Source organism: Tinamus guttatus, unplaced genomic scaffold, assembly GCF_059628265.1.
Source record: "Tinamus guttatus ecotype Peru unplaced genomic scaffold, ASM5962826v1 Tinamus_guttatus_pri_ptg000389l, whole genome shotgun sequence".
NCBI classification, from domain to species: Eukaryota; Metazoa; Chordata; class Aves; order Tinamiformes; family Tinamidae; genus Tinamus; species Tinamus guttatus.
The window spans coordinates 8533256-8545116 of NW_028288923.1; the positions used below are offsets into that span (position 1 = coordinate 8533256).

An 11861-nucleotide genomic window follows, 5' to 3' on the forward strand; every position below is an offset into this window, starting at 1 on the left:
TATGCTGTAGTAAGTCTTATTTGTGAAGCAGTTACATTCACTAAACTTACATGCAACAAGTTTGCAAGACTTTCTCACTGAAGAACAAATACAACTGAATGCTGTATTTTCAGACCCACTATAACTATATAAGGACAAAATTGATGGAATTAAGGCAAACATCCCATGGTAACAGGGAAAAAATGGTTAGATTTCTGTATAGAAAAGGTTATGAAAGGAAGATAAGTAGCAGAAGATGCTCTTACATATGGGAGTTGTTTACTGGTTATATATTTACTTAACATATAAGATCGATATGCTTTGAATATGCCTGCAAAGAGTCTTAATACTGTGTAGAGCAAGTGAAGTGCAATATGATTCTTGATTTTAAGAACCATTGACACTCTAGGCTGTTTCCAAATAAGATCTAGACCTGAAATTTTTCCCAAAGATGCTGATGAGGCTAACTCTGTATGCAGGATAATACAGCATTAGATAACATCAGTTAATTAGATTAAGTCTGGTATATGAAATGTACTATATCAATAAATATCTGAACTGTAAATTAGAAGGGATTGATATGACAGTATGAAAAACCTTGCTCTATTTAATCCTCTTGAATTTGATTCACATGATGCAGCAGTGCCTGGTGGCTCTGTGGGCCAAAATACTAACCGAAGGAGGGAAAGCAGCCAGGAATTTTATTTCCATTTATAGCCAAAAAGTTAGTATTAAAGCAACTGTTATTCACTCTTCATATCTGTAGTTATCACTGTCAGAGCAGCTTTCCTTTGAAATACAGAGGAAAAATCCACTTCTACCACAGGCGCAGCATTGTATTTTTCGAAGGCTTGGATTAATTTGGCCTGAAGGTAACAAGTGGAAAAGAACAGATTAGTTCAGTGCTGGGCTCGTGCCATGCACGGGTCCAGGAATCCTGCCTTTGCCCTAGTCCTGCAGTGAGCTGCACATTGCTAGAGTTACCCTGCATCATTCATTCACAAGCTGGGAAATCTTCCTGCTGACTCATGCTTATAAGTATTTTCCTGGCTCCACCTCCATTCATTTCAGCTCCACCTCTCTGCACTTAGAGCTGTAGCCTACTATATTTAAACAGCTGTCTGAGAGCAGAGAGAGGATTCAAGGGTTGAAGTTTTGCGGTTTTCCTGACCGTACTGGCGTTTTCAGAAAAATTGTGTTGCTTCTCATCAAATCTGCTGCTAAAAAGGTAAGATGACTGTAAGGGAATATTAAGAGCTCTATTTGTGTGGTATACTAGAACACATTGCTTTCTCAAGGATCACGGGAATGTTTCTAGAATGATGTATCTCTGTTTCACAAAGTTGAATTGCTCCCATGTACTTTGTATGTGGTGTGACTGGACTCACATGTAAGACTGATCATACAGGTGGGCAAAAGAGCTCCTTAAACTCGCAGGGAAGTGTCAAAGTTAATGGGACATCTCTCTTAAAGACTCAATGGATGAAATTAATAACCTCTTAAATAGCTGCTTCTGAAATCAATGTGGGGTGAAGAAATGAAGCTGAAGGAAGCTGTTGCATTTCTGTAACTGTTCTTGTTAACCCTAAGTGCCATAAAAGCACTTTCAAGCTCTTCTCTTCCTTATGTACTCACTGCACTGCTCTTCTGAGCTCTATCCATGTGCTGTAAAGGCCTTCCTTATCTGTCCTTACTGGAACAGAAGTCTCACTGACATTGTGGGGAGACCTATTTGCATGTGGCTGATGTAGCTTGGCCTTTCTCAAACTAAAGATACTCTAATTCTGTTGTCCCACTAACACTTATTTGCCTTTTTTCTTTTGCTTGCTTAAGGCTGTTTCCAGCGGCGCAGCCTGGCAGTGCCGGGGTCACACTGACCTGCTTTGTGAGTTACGGGCCCTCTAGGCATGGGGCTGTGCCTGGGAGTGTGCAGGATTTGGCCCAGCATGATAAGCTGGCAGCTTTCTTGAGCCTGGACAATTATGTAATGTTTCATCAGCAGAGAAATAAAGGCTTTGGAAGCAACGAGGAGAGGAATTCTGGAACTTGCAGCATTTTCCTGAATAGGAGAGGAGGAGAGAGACCCCTGTTTAAAATAGGAAGTCGAAAGCAGGAGCCAAAACAGTGATCGAGTGCCCTGAACTGGCTACGTGTGAGCCTGCCTTCCCAAAGGGAAGTGAGAAAAGCAGTCTTGTGCTTCTTGTCACCTGAGGCTTCTCTTTCTTTCCTGTTGTGGCTAGTTAAATAGCTCTGTACAGATTCGAAGTGAACTTTGGTGTCTCATGTGCTTTACAGGAGCCTCCGGAAGAACAGGGATTCATCGACTGTGGTGAATTAGCTGTAGGGGTTGTAGAGGTGTGTGTGCTTCCTGATTTTTGAGACTGTCAAATCTAAACAACAAGCAAAAAGACTTACTTCTCATCACAGAAAAAGTGAACGTTGGGCCTGAAAATTCAACAGCCATGATGCTCTGAGCATAATTTTGCCTACAGCATGTCACACACCTAGCCTGCATGTTGGGAATAGCTCTAAGCAGGCTCAGTAGTTGATTTATTTTCCGATGAAAATGCAGTTAGTAACTGTATACCATAAAGTGATAGGTCTAGGATGTGGAAGGGGCTTCTCTCTATATAGAGAGAGGCTAAGATGAACAGAAGCAGCTTCAATAGTAATTTCATGTTGGTAGTATTGCCCAGTGTCAAAACTTTGAGGAGCAAAGTGTGTGGCACTAAAATGAGCTTGATGGGATTTGTGAATCCAGATCTTGGCTAAAACTGCAGCTTAAAAAGGTCACCTATATACCTGGATCAAGGAATGCGTGCCAAATTGGCAGTTGTACCCTAGCCTTCAAGGTTTGACTTTAATTTCAGCAAACAGTGCTTTTTCATATATCAAAAGATTCTGACTGGAGGTGCAGGGTGAAATGAGGAGAGGGATCTCCTGGGGCTGCTGCTTTGCACCGCTGCTCACAGTGTGTTGGGTGGCAGCGCAGTGGCCAGGGGCCCAGGCAAACTCCCCTGGAAGCAACCAGGAGTGCAAGGCTGTTTTCTACTCTCTGGTTCCTATTCTTGTCCCCTTCTGGTTCCCCTGCAGGAACTCTGGCACAGAGCAGCGTGATTTTGTGCCCAAGTCTTGCAATTGGGCTGATAGGCTCATTATTTTTACAGTGGCTTTACTGCTCCCTTGGAATGGTTGCACTGCACTGGGTTGCTTCAGCAGTCCCTGCTCCCAGCAAATATCCCACGGATGTTGCTGGGTTACCGCTGTCTCCAGACGTGCAGCTCTCCCCAGAGCAGGAACCTGCACGTGGCTTTCCAGAGAGTTTGTCTCACGTTTTCATGCAGTGTTTTCAGAGATAAAACAACGTTAGGAAACGCTGAGAACTTGGCTTGTTGCGTAGTACAGCCTTGGGTTACCATGGAGAAGAAACCTTCGCCAACCCTCAGATGTGTGCTGCGATTTAGAGTGCTCTCAGTGAACATCCTCCTGATGAGACTGGTGTGCTGTGTCTCTAGTCTTGGGCCATGCCAGGTGCTGAACTCTTCCAATTCCACCAGTGGACTTTTGTGGTAGAAAACTTGGGGATTAGCTTATTCAACAACTCATCATGCCAGAAGTTTTAGGGGATGCTTGCTCTGCTTCTTGGTGAAGGCACAAGTAGCCTTAAAAGCTAAGAAGCACCTGAGTGCAAGGGGTGCTTGCAAGATTCGTATGGAAATTCATGATAGCTACATGGCAGTAGCGCTGTTCTACTCTGCATGAGCAGAAGTGAAGCTTTCATTAACAAGTTGCACCACTTCAGTTGGAGGATTCTTTGCTACTCAAGTTGCCAGCTGTTGCTGCGGACTGAAATGTGTGTGTGGAGGAGAAAGATAAGAGCCCTTTCCCTTTTTTTCTGATATAATCGGGGAATCAACCTTTAACTTCTAAGAAAAAAAAAAAGAGTGGGCCTGTCCTGAGTGTGTGTGTGTCAAGTAGGGCATGATAAACGGGTAATACACTGGGTTAGTCAGCCCTGCAAGTCACATTTTTGTCAGAAAAGCTCATCATTTAAAATTTCTGTATTTTACCAGGTGGACACCAGGACCTAGATGCTTTCGGACAGGAAGATGTATTCAATACTGAACAAACACCCAAACAGGAATGGGTTTAAGCTGCTTCCTGTGGTGATTATAGGTAAGTTTTCTTTTGCCAGCCTAATTGTGTTCACTAATGCTGCTTTTGCTTTGGCCTGGCTGTCATTTTTGTTCAGTGTCATCTTAACACCAGAATTGTCGTGGTCACTGTTCTGCCCCCTTTCCCTGATAGCCAGACCTTCTCTAGTGCTGGTATGAAGGGAGTGGTGGCAAGTAGGAAAACAGGTGTTTGGCAAACTAAAACACATGCCTGTTTTTCCACTAACAAAAATGGTAACCTTTTGGACATCAGGTCATCTGGACCTGATTTTTTTCCCCTCTTGGGTGCTTAGAAGGGTTTGAAACCATTTCACTGAGGGGAAAAAAAAGTCACTAAGGTTGATTAGCTGCTTGTAGTACTTGAATTAGCATGTGATCTTTTTTCCCCTCATCATGTGTGGCTTGGGAAGTGATCCAGATGCTGTTGAAGTTTCTGCGAATTTTTATAGATCCTTTAAATACTAAAGTAAATCTTTTGACGTGTGCAAATCAGCTATACTGCTATTTTACCAAAGCTATTACCTTCTGTATAAATTTGTGACTTTTTTTCACCATGTTAGAAACTAATGCATTAACTGTGCTGTGTCCCTTGTGAGAGGGAGCTTGGTAACGTGGGGTGATGCTTGGAGCAAGAACGAGAGGTGATGGGGGAGCCTTCTGCTCCGTGGCTCTTGCCAGCTGAGTTCCTGCCTTATCTGTCCTGCCATCCATTGCCCCTGAGTTAGTCCAAGGCTTGTACAGGACATGTTACATTTAACCCTTGCTGACCCTTGAGCAAGCCTCATGGGGACACTGCAGCCTGTGGGTTGAATTCCGAGGGTGACTTTCTGCTGCCCTTTTGCAGCAGGGCAGGATGCTTTGGTACATCCCAGGTAGAGTGTTGGGAAATTAATTCAATTTTTTTATACTTCCTGAAGTGAAGGAGCAAGCTGAGACCATACTATATTGTCCTACAGCTGCAGTGAGGCTTGCTTTTAATTTCTACTGCTGCCTGGTTTTGGTTGGTAACTCTCCAGCAAATAGCATATTCCAAGCACTGACCAACAGCCACCATCTTCACCCAGGGTCAACTGGGTTGATTTCGACTCTTGCTGCAGAAGGTGGCTGCCCTTAGCATAGCTCAGACAAGTGAGTTTTATAGCCCAAACCTCCATCTCAGATGCCTGAGAAGTGCCCTCTGCTCCAGTGGCTGTGGCAGGTGGCCCCAGCACTGCGTCACCGCGGCTGCTGTGTCACTTCGGCAGTCCTGCCCTGCATTGTCACTGCATTATGTAATTGAGGTTAGTCACTCAGTAGCGAGCAGCAGATCTCTGGACCAGAGTGGCTGACAGCTAGTTATGCAGACTCTGTAAAATATTAAACATACTGGACAGCAGCCATGTGAAAATTTTCCACAGGCTACTCTCACTGTGTTTTGAGTCACATATATCATGTCTTTCAGCTGGCTACTGGGTGGTCAGCTGGACAAGTTACTCATCCAGTGACTTGCTCGGGGCTGCATTTTGAGAGAGTGTCTTGGCATGGCAGAGACTTCTCTCTAACTCGTTGCTTACGACCGCTGTAGTTTCAGGTCCAAAGTTTTTCAGAGTCACCAGCCAAAGCTCTTATTGCTAGAGAGCCCTTATATAGCATTTCTTGCTGAAAGTAAGAGCTCTGCTGAAGAGTTGCCTTTGGTCTTCTGTTCCTCTGGATTTGTTCTGCATCCAATAACCAATGAACTGACCTGCACAGATGGGATGTGTGTCCAGCAGAGATGAGGCCCCAGTCAGTATTTTAACAGATCTGACACTTTTAAACTAACCACAGTTTTCTCCTCCTGGCAAATAAAAGGATAGAAATGGTGGCAGTGGGACATATGGAGAGAAAATCCATCTTCAGAGCCAGAAGCAAGAAGTTAGCAATTATTTAATTACTCATTAGGCCAGTGACTTCAAGCCTCAGGTGAGGTTAACCTCCGGCTTGTTTAAACCAATGCTTTTTCAGCCAGTTCTGAGGCACTTACAATAAGAGACACAACTGAGGAGTGGAAGGGGAAACATGAGAAAGATTCCTTCCCCAACTCCATCTAGTAGGGCAGTGGGTACCCTCGCAATAGAAATTCTTCTGTATCTGCAGTGGTGTCTTACCCTTTGAACTGTTGTCTGTTTTCAAAATACTTCTCCAAGGGCTGTTCTATCTACAGAAGTATGAAATCTTTTTTACCATTTTTTACTTTTAGGGAATGGACCTTCAGGAATCTGCCTGTCCTATTTGCTGTCAGGCTATGTCCCTTATTTCAAAAGAGACTCTCTTCATCCTCATTCCATTCTGCAGAGGAAACTTGAAGAGGCACCAGATATCTCCATATTGGATCAGGTTTGTATTTTAAAAAAGCTTAGTGAAGTATAGTGAAGTGTCTCGGGGTATTTTATAAATGATAACCTCTTTTGGATTTTTGAAGTGCATAGGCAGATCAACCCTTAAACAAAAGACTATTTAGTTGTCCCAATTTCCCTTGTGTGCAGTGCCAGCATTGCTGTTGAGATTCTTGAGATAATTTTCAAATGCTGGGGCTATGTGCCAACTGATGAATTTCACAAAACTCTAAAAGCACTGATTGGAAGTTGAGTAGTTTCAAGTAGTCTTCATGGCATGACACACGTTTTAAGCATCTACTCTGTCTCCTTATAGGATTTGGAGTATCTGTCTGAAGGGTTGGAGGGACGATCCCACAGCCCAATGGCTCTTCTGTTTGATACTCTTCTGCGTCCAGACACAGACTTTGGTGGAACGGCAGAATCTGTCCTCACTTGGTGGCACGAGGCCAACAGAGCTATCCCACACTTGGTCCTTGGCAAAAACCCTCCTGGAGGTGCTTGGCATGTATGTGAATTGAAATCTAATTGCTTAGGTCTGCATGTTGAAAGACAGCCAAAAGTCCTAACCAAGGGTGCTCAAAGAAAACACTGGGGTAGGGAAATGAAGTGCACTTATTTGCTTTTGAAATCATCTATGCCAATGGATCAAATGGAATCACTGACTATGTGATATGTGACATACTGCAACATGACAAAGTGGCATTTTTCTTATTCTTAAATGGCTTTCAGTTATTTAATGTAGTTATGTTTCTTGTTCCAGTCTATTGAAGGATCTATGATTACCCTGAGCAGAGGAGAATGGATGGGACTCCCAGACCTCCCATTCAAAGACTGGCTGAGGCAAAAGAGAAGGTGAGATATTTATGGTGTGATTGTTTATTTGCAAAGATCTAAATGCTATTTGGGAACCTGGATTGGAGTTTACTCCTTTGATGTAGTATGGATGGTTCTAGTGAAAGGAAAGGAGCTAGAGCAGTGTGTCCACTTCTGAAGTCCTCATTGGGGATGGCTCAGTTCTGAAAATGCTTGTAGAATTCATGGTATTTTGTGTGTCCATTGCTCTTGCCTCAGTAACAACTATAATGATCCCAGGTACTGTGGAATCTCTCAGGTGTTTGGGAGATTTTAGACACTTGCAATCTGAAAAAGTCCAGGAGATAAAAATGAAATACAAGTGAGAAATGTAAGAGGAAGGCATAAATCAGTTACTGTGTTCTTGGGGAGGGGGTTCGTAGAAGAGTTGCCTCCGTCCAAAAACCTGTAAAACTCTCTGTTACCTCTGTAGAATAAGCTTGCTGAAGACTAGAAAACATGATGAGAAAAAAAGAGCAATCTCCTCTGTTAGTGCCAGGATAGGCTCTAGGATACATTTAGTGCAAGAGTGAGAAATTCTAAGTTCATACTTAACTGCAGCTTCACCTTTACTTATAATGTATTGCAGAGGCCTTAGAAACGACAGAGCCACAGCAGAAGATATTGCTCAATATTACCAACATTATGTGATGAAGAAAGGACTGCAGAAGAACTTCAGATGTGGGACTGTTGTGACCTCTGTGAGGAAAGTGACTAGAGAGAGCATCTCCAATCATTCACAGAAAGATCTGCAGGAGGGAAGTGACTCACTCTGGAACTTCACTGAGGAAAATATGGAGGTCTTTAAGGTGGATGGATTTTTCAAAAATGCAAAAGGTGATAAGGAACCCTTCTCCATCTATGCACAGAATGTGGTCTTAGCTACAGGAACATATGATAGTCCCACTTGGCTTAGGGTCAAGGGGGAGAACCTTTCTTATGTCCACCACCAGCTCTCTGCCCTAGAGGAGGCAGTGAAGGATGGCAGCATTAGCATCATGTCAGATCCAGTCTTGATTGTGGGTGCTGGTTTGACAGCTGCTGATGCAATTCTCTTTGCTCACTACTGCAACATTCCAGTAATCCATGCTTTTCGGAGAAGAGTCAATGATCCAGGTCTTATTTTTAACCAGCTCCCCAAAATGATGTACCCTGAATACCACAAAGTCCATCAGATGATGAAAGAACAGACTGCTGCTTGTTCTGGGCCCTATGAGTGTTATGTTAGTCTTCCTGAACATCATGTCCTATCCTTTGGCAAGGACAAGAAATGTATCCTTCAAGACAAGAACGGCTACCAGAAAGTTTATAAAATTTCCATGGCTCTTGTTCTAACTGGCTCAAACCCCAATCTTTCTTTTCTGCCCAATAATGGCATTGACTTGGCAATGGACTGTGACCAACCAGTCAATCCCAAGAGGAATCCCATAGATGTTGACCCATTCACCTATGAATGCACTCAGGAGAAAGGGCTTTATGCTCTAGGACCCTTAGCTGGGGACAACTTTGTACGCTTTGTGCAGGGAGGGGCTCTGGCAGTCGCCAGCTCTCTGTTAAAGAAAACAAATAAAAATCCCCCCTAATGAAAAAACATGTGCTAACAACATCCAAGTGGGCTACTGCTGTTTTCCTAGAGAAGCAAGTCTCTATGTACACCCTCAAATGTGAAGTCCCCACTCCTGGTTTTCACCAAGGTTATACAGAGAGTCATCAAGTTTTGCTGAGTTATTTGGGAAGATTAAGCCACCAAATGCAGAGAGGAGGCTTCATACAGGGACACCTTGAACCTTGGGGGATTCAGCTCCTTCCCTGCATGGCTGTGCAGAAAGGCCCAAATCTTGTGTTGCAAAGGTGGAGAGCAAGTGACTGCTCTATATTACACCTTCCAGGCTACTGAAAATAGAATTGGGGAACAAATATTAATCATTTCCCAGACAGCAAGCTGGCAATCCTGTGTCTGTCAACATCTTTCTGTCCAGTGTTTTGGGATGAAACAAAGTGAGTCAATGTGATTGCACTTGCTCCTGTGGCTTAGCTCTGTGTTCTTATTAGGCAAATTGCTGAAAGATGTGGGCAAATTTTTGGCACTTAAAGTGGTATCCTATGAATAAAAGCTGGCTTAGAAGCACAGTCTAAACCATATTTTCTTACTGATGATGTCAGCAACATCATATATATATATATATTTTTTATTCTTGTTTTTTTTAATTAAAAAGTAATGCAATGGTTTGTTTTCTTCTTCTGAAAAGCCTTCATAAGCAATGGTGCTGCCTTACAAATACCAGTTTGCCCTCCTACAGCAATTTACTTTCTAACTCCTAAGACTGTAGTGCTGCCTTCTCAGCAGCTGCTCTAAAGACAACAGAATTAAAGGGAGCTACTGGCTTGTCTTGAAATTCTGTCCATGTTTTGTGTGGGATTTCTGCTGCAGATTACTGCAGGAAGAAGCAGTATGTAGTAGTATGAATTCCTAATCTAGCATGACTTTTAAAGATTGCTGTTTATGAATTTAATGTTTGTATTGGCAAAGCACTTTATTAGAGACTCTACTGGGTGGGATTGGTGCCTCATGGTACAAATCTCACTCTCAATTGACCTACAAGATGTTCCATACCTCTCGCAGGAAAAAACATCATCATGGGTAATGTTACTCAGTATACTGAGACTGTGCTCCCTGTGGTGCACTGAAACTCACTGGCATGACAGGATGCTGCAAATGTCTCTGGAAAGTTGTGTGTGGGGACAGTGGCTGTTTGCTATGACCCTCACTGGTTGTTGAGGGAGACATGCAAGGAACTTGTTTGCAGTGTTGTATCTCATGGGAATATTTTCATCAGGGACTGTACTTGTATGAAATATTTTTCAATAAAATGATTTCAGACTTACTCTCAGCATGTTTGTGTTTTTCTCTTTGAATCTTCAACCAAGAGAAGATCTAACAAACTTCATGGGTTCCTGGACTAAACCAGGATGTGGGGTGATGTGTCCATGGATCCCACCTCCCTTTTTCTTAGGGGCATAACATTCTAAGGAGATGTTTTCCACACATCTTCCTCCCCCCTTTATGATAGACAACGTTTTTGTAGACATTACCAAAGTGTGCTTTCTCCTCTTGTGAGCCTAAACCATGCTCAGAACAAAGGTTTTTTTGCTTAGAACGTTACTCCTAGGAGACTTTAGATCTTGTTACTTTGTGTCTTCTGCTGTCTGGAAAAGTCCCAAATCAAGGTCTAGCCTGGCAGATGATAGGATCATTTAGATTGGAGGAGGCATTTGAAGGTCTGTGGTCTGACCCCATTAAAGCTTGGTTAACTTTTTGAGGTTAAAACAGATTGCTCAGGGCCTTGTCTAGGAAAGCTCTTAACATCTTTGGGGATGGAGGTTCCATGGTGTCTTTGGGACATCTGGTTCAATGTTTGGTCAACTTTTCTGTGGAGAATTGTGGGATGTTTGGCTCTCCTAAGTATCTCATTGAAACATCCTTATATGGGTAATGTAGTGCCAGCTTATGCGTCCCTAGAAGAGATAAGTGAGTAACTGGTACTCCCCTTGGCCACCTCCTGCTGCTCCTCCTGACTGGTTTCCATGCAGAATATGGAGCTGGGAGCTAAAATGCCCACTTCAGCCAGAGGAGAGAGGCCTGTGCTCTCTGCCTGAGCTGCCCATCTTCCTGCCTTTCAATAATTTGGAGTCTTCTGCGAAATGAACTTCCTGGGTTGTGCCAGCACATCCTGTGGCAGGAGATTACCCTGCTTTCAATATCTGGCTTTCTTGCCCTAGAGGGATGAGCAAATTGAAAATTATACGGGGCTTTTTTTTTTTCCCCCCCACAATTGGTACTTAGAAGACACCCTATGTTCTGCCCTATAGGGACATTAAAGCAGGAAACCTCGTGAGCGGGGATGGTGGTTTACTCAACAACTGCGAGTCCTCAGGGCGAGATTGCTCCATGCTGATCCGCAGCGGCTGTTGCAGAGCTCTCCGTAACCAGGGAGACAATGGGAATTACTGTTCCAAAACACCGCGAGTCAATAGATACCAGCTTTGTTAGGCCTGGGCTTCGTCTGTGCATTATAACCTTGACCTGCAGCATCTGACAGGGCCTACAGGGAAAGAATAGTCTCCTGAAAAGCTTCCGTGCGTCACGCTGCTCCTGTGAGAGTGACGCAGCTTCTTCAGGAAAGGCGCCAAGTATGTTGGCCGCAGCCTCCATCGCTGCGTGTGCAGCCCAGCCAGGAGGTAACTCTGACGGGTTGGTTGGTGATTTCAAGTTCGAGACCACTTTGCTGGCTTGTTCTAGCCCTTTGGTGTCCTCTACCTGGTGCCTGCAGCACCAGTGACTGGAGCAGGTCCCTTGGAGAAACAGCAAGCAACTTCCCGACCTGCTCAATTCAAACAGAGCAGGTTTTTGTGATCAAACCCCTGGTTTCCACAAGCGTGTGACCCAGTAAAATCCAGCAGCACCTCCCAGTCAGGTATTTCCTTTCCATCCTCAGCA

General features: G+C 43.8%; 1 protein-coding gene across 1 annotated transcript; it reads left to right on the plus strand.

The window, feature by feature from the left end:
• Positions 1 to 1087: 1087 nt before the first annotated feature.
• On the plus strand, positions 1088 to 9361 carry OSGIN1 (oxidative stress induced growth inhibitor 1). Its single transcript, XM_010222874.2, has 6 exons — positions 1088 to 1207; positions 4053 to 4155; positions 6373 to 6509; positions 6825 to 7016; positions 7272 to 7363; positions 7953 to 9361. Exons 2-6 carry the CDS (start codon positions 4071 to 4073, stop codon positions 8944 to 8946), a joined length of 1500 nt encoding a protein of 499 aa, XP_010221176.2. The 5' UTR covers positions 1088 to 1207; positions 4053 to 4070; the 3' UTR covers positions 8947 to 9361.
• The last annotated feature ends 2500 nt before the right edge of the window (positions 9362 to 11861 follow it).